The 18,410-nt window shown below is 53.3% G+C and overlaps 1 protein-coding gene across 11 annotated transcripts in view; it reads left to right on the plus strand.

Moving 5' to 3' along the window:
- FNIP2 (folliculin interacting protein 2) overlaps window positions 1-18,410 on the plus strand; it is a 139,297-nt gene that overhangs the window by 18,265 nt on the left and 102,622 nt on the right. For 4 of the 11 annotated variants that reach the window (XR_003434931.1, XM_027116845.1, XM_027116846.1 and 1 more), the window contains exon 1: window positions 16,893-17,936. The exons of 2 other annotated variants lie outside the window; for them this stretch is intronic. Coding sequence is in view for 6 of the 9 variants with exons in the window: in XM_027116845.1 (XP_026972646.1) it covers window positions 17,776-17,936 (161 nt within the window). In the remaining 3 variants the exon portion in view is untranslated. Of the gene's footprint in view, window positions 1-16,892; window positions 17,937-18,410 lie in introns of those variants that run through there. 5 more of the 11 variants (XR_003434929.1, XR_003434930.1, XM_027116844.1 and 2 more) reach the window with 3 other exon arrangements.

Below are 18,410 nucleotides of genomic sequence, written 5' to 3' on the forward strand. Positions count from 1 at the left end.
TGTTGTAAATGGTATTATTTCATTCTGTTTTATGGCTGAGTAGTATTTCGTTGTATATATCTACTACATCTTCTTTATCCATTCCTCTGTCGATGGGCATTTAGGTTGCTTCCATGACCTGGCTATGGTAAATAGCGCTGCAGTGAACATTGGGGTGCATGTGTCTTTTCAAATTATGGTTTTTTTTTTGGATATATAAGCCCAGGAGTGGGATTGCTGGGTCATGTGGTAGCTCTATTTTTAATTGTTTAAGGAACCTCCATACTGTTCTCCACAGTGGCTGCACCAGTTTACATTCCACCTGCAGTGCAGGAGTGTTCCCTTTTCTCCACACCCTCCCCGGCATGTATTGTTTGTAGCAGTTCCCTTGTTTTGCACTTGTTAAAAATTGTTATGAGTTTGTAACTAAAATGCATTTTATAGTTTCTAATCATCGTAAAAATGCATTCTTTTGAGCATCATTGAACGTGAGGTCTGTGCTCTTGTCTGGTATTGCGGTGCTCAGCGCTGTAACCTGTGGCCCTAAGAGTCAGGCCTGGACTCCCCCACGTGGTGGGCGGGTCTCGCTTCTCCCTGAGTCAGAGTGAACCTGTTCCCTTTGTGAAGCTCTCCTTGCCTGGGCCTGCCTCGTCCTCCTCCGCTAACCCCCGGCTCCTACCTAGTATGGGGCCGGAGCGGGCGTGGGCTCCACAGCCAGACCTCGGCTTTGCAGTCCTGCTGCCATCACCGTCACGCAGCCGTGTGGTCCTGCGCGCGCTCCTGAGCGTCTCTGCTGGGCTGCTGCCTTCTCGTCGGTATAGTGGGAAGCATAGCGAGCGCTTGGTGACGCGGCCAGGAGGTTGACGCGGGGTTGCCCTTGCAGAGTGAGAGCAGCGCCTGGTCCTTGGTAAGTGCTCCGGGGCTGGGGCACCCACACCCCAGGGGACAGGATAGCCCCGGCTGCTTTGTGCTCATCACTGCACTCAGCACCCCATCCTGCTGGGTCAGCGTTGCCTGTGCCTGACTCTGCCACGGCCCCACAGGGTCAGGGGTGATGTGCCGCGTCCATGTGTTCATGGGGGGATACGGCGCACAACACATGTGTAGGCACATTTGAATAAATGAATAAGCGACGGCCCTGTAAGCAGAATGCCTTCGACTCAGCTTTCCTCCCCTGCTGTGAAGTGCTTTTTAGCTTTCGTTGGGGGCTTTGCATGAGGAGAGACGTGATAGAAAAGACCACCTCCTGGTTGGGCCTGGGGTTCTTTTGGGAGCTTCTGGGGTTGGGACTTTGCTGCTTTGGGCGCTTCATCCCTGGGGAAGAGGCGGTGCATACCGACAGGCCCCTGCAACAGGTGCCGTGGCCTCGGAGCCAGGGTTGAAGTGGGCTCCGCTCACTGGGCTGGAGCAGGCTGGACTCGAGGGGAGCGCCGGGTCCGTGCTGGCCGTGTCTGGCATCCCCTCGTTCTGGTCACGGCCGCGCCACCCGGCTCTAAACCCGTGCTTGGGGGGTTCTGTCGGCCGTTAGGCATGCCCTGGGCACCGTGTAGCCTGGAAGCCACTTGGCCTTAGTCAGGAAGGAAGACAATGCAGAGGGAGAAGCTGATGCAAGAGAAGAGTTTCTGGCCGGAAGTAACGAGAGAGAAGCATTTTCTGCTCCAGGGTGGAGATGGGGCTTCGCCGTGGCAGCCACCCCGTGGTGGGGTGTTCTCGGTGAAAAGAATGCCTTTCTTAGGGGCAAGGGGGGGAGGACGGGGCTCGCTGGGCCGCCGTGATTCCTTTGTTCAAAGCCGTTGGCGGTTCGGCCCGCTAAGAAGAGTGATACCGGCGATCAATTGCTGTGAGATCTCTCGGATCTCAGGGGCGGTGGTGGAAAGCAAAGACCAGCTGCAGGCTGGGCTTTCAGGGCAGAGCCACTGATGGGACAGGGCCCGCTTCTGAGTGTGTCCAGCCTTCCTCCACCTCCCCTGCCCTGGTGGAGTGATGGGCCACGCACGCCCACGGCTCTGCGCACTGTCAGTGTGGCCCGCCGGGTGCGATTACGAGCGTGTGCGTGCGTGTGTGCGTGTGTGCGCATGCGCGCCTGTCCCACCTCTTCTCATCCGCTATGTGACTCTGGGTGGGTTGCTTCCTGTCTCTGCGTATCTGCAGGTGGAGATAGAATCCCTGCTGATGAGACGGTGCGAGCGCGGTACCATGCCAGGCCGGGTTAGCACAGCGAGCGGTCCCACGTGCGGTGCTGCCCCCCGCTGGGCGTGACCCTTGGCTGGGACTGGTGTCCCGGGAGGTGGACGGAACCCCTCAGAGCCCCTGCCGGGAAGCTCATGAGGGGCGTTTACCTGCGCCTCTGCCAGTAGGGGCCGCGAGCGCTGTCCTTCTGCCTTCCCAAGCCCCTGGCCGCCTTGTCATTGCTCCTGCGTCTCTTTGTTTGTCTCTCATACCTCGCTGAGCTGCCCCCAGAGCTCAAGGGACCGGACACGCTCACGGCAGCCCAGCTCCTTTCATCCTTCTTCTCTAAGACGCGCCGCCTTCCACAGGTGCTCCCCAGCCCCGGGGTCTGACAGTCTCTGCCACCCTGCCCGGCCCTCAGCCTCCAGAAGGGGAGGACTGGGGTGGGTGAGAGAGAGAGACGCAGCAGGCTCTTACCACGTGGAAGCAACTTTCACATAGTTAAGATGGTAAACATGCTATTCTGTTACGGAGAGCAGCTAGTTCATGCACTTTTAGAATAATGGGTATATCACAGGGGGGTTGGCAGGATGGCCAGTACTCTGACCACCTCTTATAATGATGCTTCTGGCGTGCATTCTGAGCTCTGAAAGTCACGGGTGAACTTACAGGACCCTGCACAGTAAATCTTCATTCAGAAGCATCTGTTGAACGTCTTCCATATTCCAGGTACAGCGAACTGTTCGGATACAGGGCTGAATGAGGCACATCACTGCCCCGAGCAGTTCAGCCCACGAAGGTTCATTCCATACGGTTCCGTTGTAACAGGTGTAACAGGAGTTAACAGTGCACCATGAGGCAGAGGCGGGGGGCCTTACAGAAGCGCCCAGTAAATGTCTGTTACGTGATCAAGGTCTCTAAGCTTGGTAGATGCCTTCATTTTTCAGGTTGTTGTTTTTTCCAGCACTTTCTTAGATTTTTTTTTTTTATCTTTCCGTTTGGAGAGTTAGATACTAAATATATATATAAGTCGTTTTGATATTTGAGCTCATAGTTTTTAAATCCTTGTTGTCCTTCCATCTCATCTGCAGATGATTTACTAAAAGTGAAAGCCAAGTTCACGTGATTCAGATGTGTCCGCTAGTTCCCTGCAGACCTGACTCAGGGAGCTGGACAGTGTGGGGTGAGTGTTAGGTGAGAGGAGTGGCAGTGGATGGGACGTGGCATTTCCTGCAGGACTTTGCGGTTTCTCCCCAGACCCTCAGGCTGAGTTGCTTCCAGTCCCGTATCTGTCCTCGTTTTCTGTTCAGGGTCCCCAGATACTCCAGGCTTCAGACGTTTTTTCTGCAGTGAGAGCCCGTAGGGCGTTCTCACTGTTGGTGCGTTTGCAATTCTAGGAATTTTGCCGGTTGTGACCAGCGACGGCTCAGATGCAGGAAATGCTTCTGCAAAGTCGCCACTTCCGTGGGGCCTCCCAGACCCGCCCGCCACACCGACCTCGGCGGTGACCCTCTGTGTCCTGCTCCGCGTCCCACGCGCCCCCTGCGTTGCGTGGGGTGAACCGTGAGGGCCGCGCACGTCTGCCATCTTCCGTGCTCTGTGGGCCTTACACGGAAGGGTTGCACGTGGGTGACAGGTGTGTGTGTGCGCATCTGATGGGGCCTGAGCAGGTCGCAGACACTGAGACCCAGGTAACAGGGGCCGCTAGTCCTTCCCCTTCGCTAGAGGAGGCGCAGGTGACTGTGGGCAGGGCGCTGGTTAACTGGCACTCGCCCCGCAACTGGGGGGGGGGGTTGTCTCTGGGACCCCCGGAGGACAGAGACACGAGCTGCTTCTCTGGAGCTTGCGGAGGGCAGAGGGAGTGGTCCTGGAAGCCGGCCCGGGTGCCAGGTGGTCATCCCCCGTCACTCGTGGATTCCGTGTGTGCAAGCTCGCCTACTCCCTGAAATTGGTTTGTGACCCTCAGATCAGTGCTCGGGCTGCTTTTATGGTGGATCAGGGCCGCGGGCAGGCTGTCAGAATTCTGCCGCCACCCGACGTGCACCTCCCAGCTGAGGGCAGAGGTAGCGCTTGCCTTCCTTGCAGACACACGGCCTCTTCGCAGCCTGTTTCCTGTCGAGGTGGGTTTCTCTGCATTGTTGTGCCCTTCGCTGGTGACGCGGCTGTGGAAACGGCCCCAAGCATGGTGCCAGCGCGCTGTCCAGTGTGTCCAGGCAGCACGGCCCGACGGAGAAGGCGTGCGGATGCGCTGCGAGCCCGGCCTGCGCTCTGACACTGTTGGCTGCGAGTTCAGTGTGAAGGAAGCAACGGCGCCTGTGCAATGACAGAACCGCACGTGAAACAAGGCTAAGTGCTCATCGGCCGATGAAAGGCCTGTGGGCAGACCCTGTATTTCCCCCGAAAGCAGCGGTTCCGCGCTGGCTAAGTCCATCTTCCTGGGGCGTTTACAGCGCGCGTGCACCGCGCTGGACGCGGCCGGCGCCGGGAGGCGGAGAGTGGGCCCCGGCTCCTGGAATGAGCCCTGGGCTTGTTCCGGCTGAAGGACTGACGAGGTGGCCTCAGAGCCAAGCTTGGTAGGGCTTGGAGGTAAAGAAGCGAAGCCCTGGTGGACTGGCACGGGGAGACCGTGGGTGGATGCTGTCGACGGAGGGTGGGCCTGGGTGGGGGGCCGCAGGCAGAGGGCCCGGACAGCTGCGGCGCAGACGGGGAGGCAGCGCCCGCGGCACAGCACGCCCGGCCCCGCCGGCAGCCCGCGGGTGCGGAGGCGATGCCAGGGCCCCCGCGTGCGGCCGTTGGTGCCTTCCCAGAGGTTCCACGCACCCTCAGGCGAGATCGGGAACCCGGCAAGTCGCGGTGCAGACGCGGCTGCGTAGAGGCCCCTGCAGGCGTCGGAGGAGGGGCGGGGTCTCGCTGCACAGACGCACGTGCTGTTTCGGCGTACAAGCCCCGCCCCCTTTGCCAGGGCGAGTGGGACAGGGACCCAGAGTCAGCCAGGTGTGCGGGTTAGGTTGGGGGGGCGGGGAGGGAGTGAGGGCCGGTCTTGAGATGCTCCGCCTTCCGCAGAGCGGAGGGAGCTCTCGCTTGCAGTTCCCTTGTTCTCCGCCGGCGCCCACGGCCCCTCCGTTCCCAGTTCCCCTGTCCTACGACTGTTGCTGGCCCGGCCCGAGGCTGGCGGCGGGCACCCTGTGGTTCGGTACAGAGGGAGCCGTTCCCCTCGGTTCTCCTGCGAGGGGTGGGGCTGAGCAGCTTCCTCTGATGCTCTGAGAGGTTCCTGCGCAAGGCCGGCCTTCCTGGCGTCCCCCCTGCCCTGCACCGCGTTCCCTGCCAAACTCTCCTCCGGGCTGGAGATGGAGGAGCCGCCGGTGGGACACGTCCACGCTGCTGGCCTTCTCCTTCGGGGATGCCTGGGGCCGCGGCCAGCGGCCGCCCGGGGCCAGCCCGAACGGAGCTGTGCTCCGAGGGTAAAATTCACGTTTCGTCCATTTCGTCTTTGTGTTTTTTCAAATGTGAGTATTAGAAAATTTTAAATTGTACGTGTGGCTCCCCGTAAATTTCTGCGGGACAGTGTTTCATTGCTCCCTTTGAATTTCTAGGAATAATTTGAAAACGCTGTTCCATGGTACTACTTCTAAAGACCAAATTCTTAGGTCCACTTGTCTTTGTAATTCCGTGGAAGTTGGCAACGTACCTGAATGTAGCTCTTGTAAACAAAAGGAGTACTGTCGTGAAGACGAAAAATCTCCCTGCGGAGAAAAAATTCTCCTAAGAACTTTGCTCTTTTCTTGTGGAAATTCTTGTGTAATTCGGTGTCACAGGCAACATTCATCTGTACTGGGGGGACCGTAACCGAAATAAATGTTAGCGTTAGCTCACGTTTTGGACTAAGTCCAGTCGGATTATTAAATGTGTAATTATTTTTCACAGGAGCACTTGACTCTATGCCGCCTTGAGCCATAATGAGGTTTCCCTGTCCCTGAGAGAGTGACTGTTTTCGGAACCTGGGTGAACAAGCTGTGTGTGAGGCAGCCTTAGTGAGTATGACTGAAGAGGGGTTATTTCTAACTTCAGAACCACTTTCCGAGTGCCTTCTCTCTGCTCGGTGTTAGCTTTTAGCAACACAAGGGAAACACAAAAGAAGTGAAAGACGTGGCGCTCACGTCCTCAAGAAGCTCATCGTCTGGTTTAGAAGCTCATAGCGGACATTCTAACATCCTGCTGGGGAGAGATTAATACCTGACATGGAGCAGCTAAAGCACTGCAGTCTGACAACTGTGTATCACCAAGTGCAGATTCAGGGTCACTCTGAGTAAGCACCGCTTTCGCGTGTGTGCTCTCTCGGGGGTTGTGCGTGGCCAGCAGCGGGACCGTCGCCCTGTGTGAGACGCAGGGGCTGTGGCTCAAGGTGCGGCCGAGGGGAGATTGCAGCAAGGGCGTCGGAGGGCTTCTGAGCTGCTGGAAACAGCCAGCCTCCTTCGGGGGCTCTGTCTTGTCTGTGAGTCCAGTCTTCCCATTGTAGATGTTGGAGCATCTTCAGGAGAAGGGTCCTTGTGGGGAGCGTTTACAGAATAGATGGCCCTGGGTTCGGGTCCTGGAAGAACCCGGAGGCTTTGGCTCAGAGAGTTAGACACACAGGGTGTTTTAGGGGGCGCAGTCGGGGTGGTGGAAGGGACCCAGGAGCTGGAAAAGAAACTGATCCGTGGAAGAAAGAGTGCCTTATGTTCACTCGAAAGCTAATGATTTCATAGATTTCACTTCCCAACTGTTGCACTAATTTGTTCTAGAGCTTATCGTTCCCGAGGGGCTCTGCAGTGAGTTTGCTTTGGAAGGCTTAACTGCCTGCAGCTTCCAGAGACTTGGCCCTGTTTGAGGAGGCGGGTGGGAGGCGACTGTCTCGGATAAAATGATGATTTGCCAGATGTCATTGGGGCCGAAGTTATTTCTCTTGGCTTCGTGTTGTATGAATGCAGTGCAGTCGTCCGTGAGCTTAGCCACTCAGACAGGACAGTGAGTGCTTTTGGATGGGCGTGTAGAAAGTAGGGTGCACCACATCTGTCTGAGCGGTACGGTTTCTCAGGGGGGCTTTCGCACGCTCGCAGCGAGCAGCCTTATCCACCTTCCTGGAGGGCAGAGTGAGTTTCACCATCACCATTTATTTCCAGTTGAGGTGACGGAGGCTCAGAGTCACATGGCCCCTGAGTGAGGGGGCCGGAGCCGGACACAGCCCTGGGCCCCCCAGACCGCGGTCCTTCCCCTCATGTGACACCCACCGACCGTGCTTGGCCCTCGGGCTGCTGGGCCGCCTGGTCCCCAGACTCGTCATGAGGAACTGAGTCGGGAGGAGCACGTCTGTGATCAGAGCTCACACCCTTTCCCAGCTCTCTCTGCGTGTAACTGACTTCTGCCGACTCCCAAGCAGCCCCCTCAGTCCCTGTGGCTGCGACAGCTCTCAGAGCGCTTGGGGACTCTGGTGCATTTAATTAGCCAGTGATAAACTTAACATGAGAATCTTTGCATTTTAGTTAGCTCTGTTACGGTGGCATTGCTGTTGCGGCTCTGTTAAACGAGACCGAAGAAGAACAGGCGAGAAGCACCTTCTGTCACTAATCACTAACTTTACTCTTACCCTGACCTCTAGTCGGGTTCCTTGAATCACTCTCATTACCTTTATTCTGCTGTGTACGTCGACTATTCCATTGACTGGACTTGTAGCCGGCCGAGAACGGGAGGGCTGCCAGTAAGAAAGCTGTTGCCATAGTCCTGGTGGGCCCGGGGCTCGGACGAGGTGTAGCCGGGGAGGTGATGCGGCTGCCCTGTCTCTGTGGTTCGGGGGTGAGGGGGCGACGTCAGGAGGGCGCCAGGAGCGCCACGTGCGCCACGTGCGGCTCCCTCCCTCCCTAGCTTCCATATCACCAGTGGGGAGGGGAGAGCGGGCCTGGGTACTCTGGGTACTTCTGGGAAGACCCTCTCTCCCCCTCCCACCCCCCAGGACACGGACGGCCCCGTCACACCATCGCACACCTGCTTCGAGACTGTTCCCACACTCATGCCACTTCCCTCTGTGTCGTCAGCATCCTGAACGGGGCCTGGCGCATCAGCGTCTGAAAGGGTGAATGAATGGAGCCCTCGTCGTTAGAGAGCGTGTTTCCAAGGCAAGGTCACCAATTATTCTGCAAACCAATGAGATTATCTTGATAAATTGTAGAAGAGCGTCAATTGCTTTTTATTTTTTTTTTCATCTTATTTGGTGGTTCATTTCATTACAGCACGGTTTAATTGATAGCTCCTAATAATTACAGAATTATCCCAATGGCTATAATAGTTAGAATAATAATAGTTGTTGGTGTGATACCATTAACAGTAATTTGATTGAATTCTTTATTCCTCTGTGAGATAAATAGCTGTATCCCCATGTTATAAATGTTAAAAAAAATTATAAATGCTTCAAAGCATTTTTAAAAATGTTATAAATGTAAGAGAGAGTGGGCGGGGGGAAAGTCCTTTTCACAACAGAGTTCTTCAGGGAGATCAGAGACCAGTCCAGCGTGCGACACAGGCGTGTAGTTTACCTGAATAGCACAAGGCCTGTGAGGGGCTCCAGAACGATGGGAGGGCCTCCTGCACGGGGGTCTGTGTGCTCAGCCGGGGGGGCTGGAGCTTCGGCTGTGGCCTGGGGGTGTGAGCTGCCGTGTCTCAATAGGGACAGCACCTTAGGACATGCCTTTGCTCGTACAGCTCTGCGTTGTACCCCGAGCAATCCAGCATCTGCTTCAAAGCATCAACGGAAAAGTTTAATGATGTTATAGCTATATGTTCAACGGAAGAGAGACGGAGACAGACGGGAAGCCCCTTCCTAGGTATTTCTCAAAACTTACTTCTCGTGAGTTACACAGTTTGGGTGAGAATTAAGGCAGTTTTGAAAGGAGAGATGGGACCCCTGAAACCTGGCCATCCCGCAGAGCTGCTTGAGGTCTAATAAGTCGAGTGAGGCGCTGTGCTGGACAGGACTTGACTCTTCCGCCTGACTCTGTCACCGTGTGCCCCGGTCACATGCTTTGCAGAGGGTGATTCCCGGGCCGACGCCCCGGCCCTGGAGCTCAGCCCCGAACCTCTTCCCCGACCCGGCCCGCTGACACTTTGCTCAGGTCCACACGCTAGTGGCAGCCTGGCCCGGAGTCAGAGTTAAACTTTAAAAGTTGTGTAATCCGTTGTCACCAGTGTGTTTCTAACTTCTGGAAGTCTTAAAAGTAATCCTGGTTGTCGTTAATTTCTGAGAAACGGGGGAGGGGGGCCGGGCCAGGCTGTAAAAGTCATAGGGAGGGAGGGTTGTAGATCGAGGTCTGATACTGGGCCTAAAAAAGTGACGGAAGCTTGTCTCTGAATTGCCGGTTATCAGGCTGACTCCAGGAAGAGTGAATCACTTCACTGCGATGGCAAAACAAGCAGTGCTCCTTCTCGCGGGTGGAGAGTGTCACCCCAGAGAACCTCTGACCCGGCCCTAGCGAGCCTGGCTGCCGTCTCCCTTGCTGTTAAGGTTGAGGTACAAAGCAGTTAGAGCCCCAGTTTCACTGCGAGCCTCCTCAGAGCCACCTGTTCACTTAACAAGCTTGGGGACCTCCTGGAGTCTCACCTTTCCTTTCCTTGTGTGCAGCTTAAAAATCCTCTCGTTGGGGCTTCCCTGGTGGCGCAGTGGTTGAGGGTCCACCTGCCGATGCAGGGGATGCGGGTTCGTGCCCCGGTCCGGGAAGATCCCACATGCCGCGGAGCGGCTGGGCCCGTGAGCCATGGCCGCTGAGCCTGCGCGTCCGGAGCCTGTGCTCCGCAACGGGGGAGGCCACAGCAGTGAGAGGCCCGCGTACCGCAAAAAAAAAAAAAAAAGAAAAAAAGAAATCCTCTCGTTGTTAATGCACGTTGTGCTGCTGCTAGGTACTAAGCTGAGTCTCCAAATAAAGGGAAATTGGGGAGTTTTGTTTTTAGTTAGGTGCTTTAAAGGAGTCTACAGCTGCAGCGCTCTACCTTTGCTGGCTTATGTAAGTATTACTGATAGCAATCACACGGAAGGAAAAGCTGTGTGAGTAGTACAGCAGTCTCATAGTGTACGTGCTTTGCTTTTCCTTCCAGCCATCTGAGATTGTTTTGACTCTGACCATTTCCTTACAATAAAGCCCTCAGAATTGTTATAGAACAGAGAAGTGAAGTGATCATTACTGGTTTGGCAGCAAGAGTTTAAAAACGTGAAGTCGTTTTCCCCGTAGTTTGTAAGTAAGGCATAGCTGTTGTTGGAAAATGGAGACTTGTAACAGGAAAAGCATTCTGAGTCTCGCTGCGCACAGCCGTTCTGAAGTTTCTTTTTGGTTCCTTTTTCTGCATTTGGTTTTCTGGACTCACGCTAGTTATCAGAGTGCCTCCACCATTTTGTGTTGTATCCGGTTCTTTTTATTCGGCTTTGTAACATCAGAATTTTTCTGTGTTTCACAGATTTCAGGAAGGCATGACACATGCATTCATTCTTTCAGTGGCTGAGAGCCTCTTCCATGCTGGGCGCTGTGTGCTCTGTCCTCAGAGTCCTGGGGTACGGGAGTGGGAATAATCTGGATCGTGATCGGGACTGCACAGAGCTGTGAACTTTCAAATAGCTTTGATCTGAATCTGAAAGCTCAGTTCTCTCTCCGCTGCCTCCTCATTTTAAATCAAAGCAGTCATATCGGTTGATTTTATTGCCCATTCCGTCTAACTTGGTATGGATCAAAGTCCCTCCGTTTAGGAGTCCGAGCCTCAGCTGGGTAGGTCGGGAGAGGCGGGCGGAGCAGTGCCCGGGAGGGGTGCTCCTGCGCGGGGACTGTTCTCGGGGCAGGGTTCATTGCCGGCGAGGTGTCCCACAAGAGACTTGGTCACCGCAGTGCACAGACTGGGACTGAGTGAGTGAGAATCTGGACGTGTCGGGGCCGGGGTCAGAGTTGGAGGAGAGAGACTCGGACATGACTGTCGAGCCGGGGACATTCAGCCTCCTCCTGGATGGAGGAGGGGACATCCGCCCCTGAGGACCGAGGCCGGCCGGGGGGAGGCATGGCTCCCCTGTCACTGGCAAGGGTGCCCCAAGTCCCGGCTTGCCCGGCCCATGGCGGTTGGCGCCTTGGCCCGTCTGCTGCAGAAATCAGTGCCGCTCACTCCCTGTGACCGGCGAGCCAGCGGGTTGTCACTGCCCGCGTGGCTGGCTGCGCGCTGCTGGGCTTCCCGAGTGCGAGCTCGTCTGGTGGGCTTCCGCAGGTCCGGTGGGCGCCGCCCACTGACTGCCGTCCTGAGGGTGGGCGGAGGCTCCAGCAGCCACGTCCTGGCAGACGTGGTCTTCGTCCTGCATCTGTCTGCAAGCCCGTTCCCCGAAAGCATGCTGCCTCCCCCTGCCTGAGTCCATAGCTCTAGCCCAGCAGGAGGCCTTCTTTTTTCAAATGTGATACTTTTATTAAATTTAATTAACTTATTTCATGGAAGTGTCGGTGATTTACAATGTTGTGTGAGTCTCAGGTGTACAGCAAAGTGATTCACTTATACATACGTATATGTATTCATTTTCAGATTCTTTTCCCTTATAGGTCATTAGAAAATATTGACTGTAGTTCCCTCTGCTATTCAGTAGGTCCTCATTGTTTATTTTATATGTAGTAATGTGTATCTGTTAATCCCAAACTCTAAATTTATCCCTCCCCCTCCCCCTTTCCCCTTTGGTAACCATAAGTTTGTCCTCTATGTCTGTGAGTCTGTTTCTGTTTCGTAGACAAGTTCGTTTGTGTCATATTTTAGATTCCACATATAAGTGATATCATATAATATTTGTCTTTGTCTGATTTACTTCACTTTGTATGACAATCTCTAGGTCCATCCACGTCGTTGCAAATGGCATTATTTCATTCTTTTTTATGGCTGAGTAATATTCCATTGTATATATATACCACATCTTCTTTATCCATTCATCTGTCGATGGACACTTAGGGTGCTTCCATGTCCTGGCTATTGTAAACAGTGCTGCAATGAACATTGGGGTGCATGTATCTTTTCGAATACGGTTTTCTCCGGATATATAAGCCCAGGAGTGGGATTGCTGGATCATACGGCAGCTCTATTTGTAGTTTTTTAAGGAGCCTCCGTACTGTTCTCCGTAGCGACTGCACCAGTGTACATTCCCACCAGCAGTGCAAGAGGGTTCCCTTTTCTCTACCCCCTCTCCAGCATTTCTTGTTTGTAGGTTTTCTGATGATGCCCGTTGTGACCGGTGCAAAGTGGTACCTCATGGTGGTTTTGATTTGCATTTCTCTGATGATTAGTGACGCTGAGCGTCCTTTAATGTGTTTGTTGGAGGCGTGTTTTTAACTTCATACTGAGCTAGAATATACAGACAGGAAATGTACGTGTTCTGCTGGCTGCCTGCTCACAGCAGCAGTGCCCAGATCAAGAAGGAGTTTACGAGCATCCTGTGACTTCCTTGGTGTCTCCTGCTGGAGACGGCGCTTCGAGAGCCACTGGTAGGAGGGCTTGCTCTCAGTCACTCCTGGGTGTGGGAAAGGCATGAGGGAGGGAGGGGATGAGCCCGTCAGAGGGTCCTCTGCCACGGCTGTGGGTCCTAAACCCTGCCCGCCACCCCTCCTCTCCGTTTATGCTTCCCTTCTTTTCATCAAGGTAGTGTGAAGAGGCAGAGGGAGAGTCATTAGATAAGACTGATGAGCCTGGACTTTTGGGGGCACTGTGTTAGGCCTTCGTGTTTTCTCTCTGCAAACCCACGTCTCAGCTGTGGCTTTTGAGTTGATTATTCTTTACACACAGTGATCACTGTTTTTTGTCACCTGAAGGGTGACACTTTAATTCTCCCAACTCTGAGTCAGGGCTGGGGATGGAGTCGTCCTCAGCCGCCACGTCCTGGGGGCTGGAGGTGGCCCCGGAGCGCCACGCTGGAAGGACTGGAGAGAGGTCCTGGCTTGGACCGGGATCCTGAGTGCCAGGAACCTGCCTCATGTGGTCTAAGTGGCGCTTCTGCTCTTCTCCGGGACCATTGGGTCCAGTCCTGGGCTGTGAGGTTGGAAGCGCGGCAGATGCAGCTCACAGACCTGAACCAGGAGCCTGCCTTCTGCGCACCTGGCCCATGGGTTCACGCTGCCACGCTGCTCCATCCTCCCTTCCAGCCTGTGACACGGCTCGCCCGTCGGGGCGGTGTCTGTGAGGGCGGCAGCTGCTCCAGCCAGCGTGCAGAGCTGCGGGTGGGCTGCTGGGGCCAGCGGGTGACCGGGGACCCGTCTCCCAGCATGTGAGCCTGGCTGAGCTGTGTGGGGAGATGGAGAGCTTGACCGTGAGGAGGGGCCGCGATGAATGGTCGCGTGCATGTTACCCTCTATGGAAAAGCAGGGGATCCAGCATGGTAACGAGCGATGGAGCCCGTAGGAGAGGATTCCGTTTTGGGAAAGAGAAGAAGGAGGTCACGGGAGGCGGGGTCAAGGTTGAACAGGATGTTACCTTTCTCTCACCTACTCCACGCACTGCTCTCGTGTCTCAGAAGAATGGATATGACAGTATCATTATTACTTGTTTTTCCATTTACTGAAGAAATTTTAAAGCTCCCATTTAAATGTAAAGCAGTTTAGAGCCATATTGTGGCATCCCCTTTGAGTACAGCGGTAGTGGTTTTGACGCACATCTCTACTTTATTACATACAATCAGATTTTGGACTGTGAAATTAGGGTTCTTAAGGGGGAAACATTAAATGGAAACGTTAAATGGTAAAATAGCACGAGTCGTGTTGATTGGAGTGAACGCGAGATGTTAAAGCTTCTAAAGGAACCTGTGCTGCGCTAAGTAGGAGAGAGAGAGGGAGAGTTTGAGTGCAGGCGGCGCCCTGTGCTCAGCATACACTGTCAAGAGGCAGGCAGCTTTCTGTGGCTGGATTCATGCCCTAGTTTTAATGTAAATACTCAGTGGTGCTAACCCAATTAAGAGGTCATGTGTGAGACCTGCACAGAGGGAACTGGTCTTGAGACCCAGTTTTTATCCTCAAAGAATGTATGATCTGGGTAGCATCATAAGATGCAGACACTTCTCTACTGCCAAGCAGTTATGTGTTAAGTGTTAAAAGTGTGGTTTTGGAAGATCACGGCAGAATTCAAGCCTGGGACGTCTTCACGGGGAAGCTGGGATGTTCACTGCGGAAGTGGTTCTCCAGCAGGTGCTTCCCAGGCCAGGAGCGGCAGCTCCTGGGAACTAGTTAGAACCGCATTCTCAGATTCCACCCCAGATCTGCTGAATTGGAAACCGGGGGTGGGGTTGGCCCATCACTGGGCATTTAGGAGCCTGTGAAGTTTGAGCACCGCCTACGAGGGAAATGGAGGCTCAAGCTGTGCTGGCTGAAGTTAGGGAGAAACACTGATGGAGAAAGGAAAAGCACCGGTCACTGAAACACAGCTTAAGTCTCGATACAAAGACTACAGGGCACCATGCTGATTCCTTCTGTTGCTCATCCTGGCATGTTAGGTGAAGGCTGAGTGTGGGTCAGAGTTTCCCTGCTAGTCAGCTCAGTTTCTGTTTAAGGGGATTCTTTCCCAATGCCGTTCCATCCTTATTTCATCCAAATGTCCTTTGTAACCACGTTGTCATTTTCTTATTATTCTTGTCGTTTAAAAGTGTTCGCATCGGGGCTTCCCTGGTGGCGCAGTGGTTGAGAGTCCGTCTGCCGATGCAGGGGACACGAGTTCATGCCCCGGTCTGGGAAGACCCCACATGCCGCGGAGCGGCTGGGCCCGTGAGCCATGGCCGCTGAGCCTGCGTGTCCAGAGCCTGTGCTCCGCAACGGGAGAGGCCATGGCAGTGAGAGGCCCGCGTACTGCAAAAAAAAAAAAAAAGTGTTCGCATCGTCTGGATAGGGGATACGATTGCATTTTTATAACAGTGTTTGAAGCCTTGGGAAGATGTAAAATGTTAGAATGATTGAACGGCTATGCGGCTAACTGCTAGGAAGGTGTATGTCCAGAGTACATATTTAGAAAGGGTTTATGTCCTTTCATCAGGGCCTGGATAAATAAGTTTTAGAGACTGAAGTTTTAAAAGTGAATTTGTTTTTTTACACATAGAAAGTGGGATGTGTTCCCCCAGTGTTTCCTGTACAGATTTTATAGAATCTAGCTACTTGGGCACTTTTAAAGGCCCTGCCCCCATCCGCATGGAACGATGCTTTCATTTCTGCCGTGATTTTAGACAAGGCCAGCCAGGCCCTGGTGAGCTGGAGGCATCCGCCTGGGACCTCGCTTGGGCCTCCTGTCAGGTGGGCGTGATGGTGCAGGGGGTTCCTTCTGGCCTTTGCTTGCTGGGCTGCCTGGGCTGAGGTGGACAGGTTAGAGCTGCTGAGGTGCTCTCAGTTCCTCTTGTAAAAAAGCGAGAGTGGTTTTCCAGACAGTTCAGAGGAAGAAAAGAGGAACCCGTGAGCTCACCGTGGCCGCTGAAGTTAAGCCTTGAGCTCCAAATGTTCCCTCCCTGGAGAAATGGATTCACTTTCTCCCAACCTGGTCCTGTCTGTCATTTGAGCCTGTGCCGCAGAGGAGCTGGTCACCATCATAGGTGTGTTGCAGTCTTTCTCTCTCAGAGGAGGGGGTAGTTAAGATCTTCTGTGGGTTTGTTACAGAGGAACTTTAGGGGCACATATACAGTAAAGTCTTCAGGTAACTGAGACTTCTGCCACGAGACCGTTAGACCTCGTCACGCTTGCAGAGTGAAATATGTGTGGCTGCCGTGTGTCGATGCGCTTAAAAGCCCTCTGAAGCCTGTCGATGAAAGATTAGTCAATAGTCGATCTAAGAAAGAAAGAAAAAATTTTATTCGAGCCAACCTGAGGATTATAACCCGGGAGACGGTCTCTCAGAAAGCTGTGAGGACCGCCCCGCCCGTTAGAGGTCACGGCACAGTTAGATACATTTGTGAGACAAAGAGTTACACGTCGGATGACGTATAGACAGTTTACACAACCCAGATCTGCACGCAGAGTTAGTAGAGCGTCGTCCAGACCCCGCACAGGATTAAGAAGGAATGTAGTCTCCTAAGGAGGTGTGGTCAGTGCAGACACACGGAGCTTGCCGGCGGGGAGCAAGGAGGCCCACACGGGCAGAGGAACATTTTATCTTTAAATTTTTCTTGTCTTGCCATGAAGTATGGATTTTATTTACTCAGACTAAAGACCCAGCTGAGGGCTCATCAGATTTTAGGGCTCTGTTAATATTTTCTTCAGCCAGATTCCAGGATGACAAGAGGAAAACAAGTTGGGACAGACCCTTGTAGTTTTTTGTATCAAGACTTGACCTGTGTTTTAAGGACCAGTGCTTTTTATTTCTTCTAAAAGAGAAAATTATTTTTTCCATGAATTCACAATACTATGGAAAAATCATATTGATACGTATGATATATCGATATGTCATATAAAATGTGTAAAATATAAATGTGTATCATAAAATAGCATATATATCACAACATATAACAAAAATGTAAAATATGTATCATAAAAATCATATGGAAATATGTAATATATCATAAATGCATAAAATATAACTATCATATAAAATATATTTCTTAAAATATAACAAAAATATAAAATATGTATCATATAAAATATTGAAGTATGTGATATATCAGTATATATCAATATATCACAGATATATCATATTGATATATGATACCATAGTGTTATTCTCATTTTACAGTTGAAGTATATTCATGTCAGAAGTCAAAACTGAACTGCTTTTGTTCTTGGGTTCTGCTAGTTCAGGGCTCTCTCAGCTTGAATATGCTTAGGAATTAAGAATCCAGTGCAAGAGTTGTGAGGGTTTATGGCTTCTCAGCTTATTATTGCTTTTCTTGCATAAATAAATTAAATTCTATACTGGTATTAAAGCCAGAATGCGTCCCTGCGCACCCGCCCCCATGTCACCCCCTGTGCATTAAGCCCTACGTCCGTCTGCTGAGGGTAACCATCTCTCTCCCTTGCTCTGGGCCGTTTTGCAAGGTTGCAGAGTAGGACCTGTCAGCTGACACTTGGTCACAGGAGAGCCATTCACAGGGTGGTGGCCAGTGTCAGAACAACCTTGCAGCTGAAGGCGAGTCACTGCATTTCTCTCACAGCCCTGTGAGCCCTGTGAGCCATATTCAGAGGTCTTGTGATGAATTAATTGGCTACGACGTCATCCCCAGCAGGGCCACAGATGGAGTGAGTCAGTCCGAGCTGCTCAGCCGGTTGAGTGTTTTTGTCCTTTGTAACCGGAGCACAAACCCAGGAACAGAAGTAGGAAGTGGGACTTGGACTTGTCAGATTGTAATGGCTTTGCTGAGAGCGTGTTTTACAGTGTGAGGGATGCATCTGACTTCCCAAATCATCGGAGGGCTTAATTTACCTAACAAGCGAATGTTCCTGTTTTGTTTTTGTGTAACTTCTGGAAGAGGAAATTAGTAGGCTGCAGCCGGGGAGCTCGTGTCACCTCCCGCATCCGTACGGGGAGCGCAGGGATCATTTAAAGCACAGCTGGTCACTGAGGAAATCCTCCAACAACGGGACCTTCCAGGTCCACGCGGAGAGTCAGGACCACCCAGAAGAGGGCTGGCCTGCCGAGGAGATGTGCGGCTGCTCAGCCAGGACCACAGCCCGGCCGGGGGGCCGGCGGGACGCGGCCGGGGGTGTGAGCGATGGGCAGCCGCACGGGACACTTGCGCGCTCGAGGATTTGCAAGTGCGCCGGGGTGGGAAGGGTCACCGATCCCCCGGAACTCGACAACAGGTTTGAAACTTCAGTTCTATCTCAGAATCTCAGAGAAATGTTTCTGTAATTCACTGGGCACCAGGGAGATAAAAGCGTGTTGATGGGAAACTTGAGTTTGCAGACAGGCACGGGGTGGCTGGTAGGTGTGCAGACACGTCCTCCCTTTACGGAAAAAGTAGAGGATGGGCACTTCCTAGTGGCTGTTTGGATTCTGCTGCCCTGTGCTTCCTCCTGACCCTTCCTTTGCCGCTGCTGGAGCCGCCTGCAAGCAGCGGTGCCGCCTGTCCTGTGTGGAAGCTTGAGCTGTGGTCCCACAGGGGCTGTCGGGGAAAGGAGGTGCGGCGCCGAAGGATCAGCACGCTGACAGATGGGGCGCAGGGCCAGGGGCCTCACTTCTCAGTCTGGACGGTGTGTGGAGGGCTGGGCGTCTCCAGCTGGAGGTGGGTGGTGACGGAGAGCCCGGGCTTCCTCTTCTGGAAAATCCTTTCCACG

The sequence above is a fragment of the Aethalodelphis obliquidens genome, unplaced genomic scaffold (assembly GCF_003676395.1).
Source record: "Aethalodelphis obliquidens isolate GAN/ISIS:26980383/991018 unplaced genomic scaffold, ASM367639v1 scaffold17, whole genome shotgun sequence".
Taxonomy (NCBI): Eukaryota; Metazoa; Chordata; class Mammalia; order Artiodactyla; family Delphinidae; genus Aethalodelphis; species Aethalodelphis obliquidens.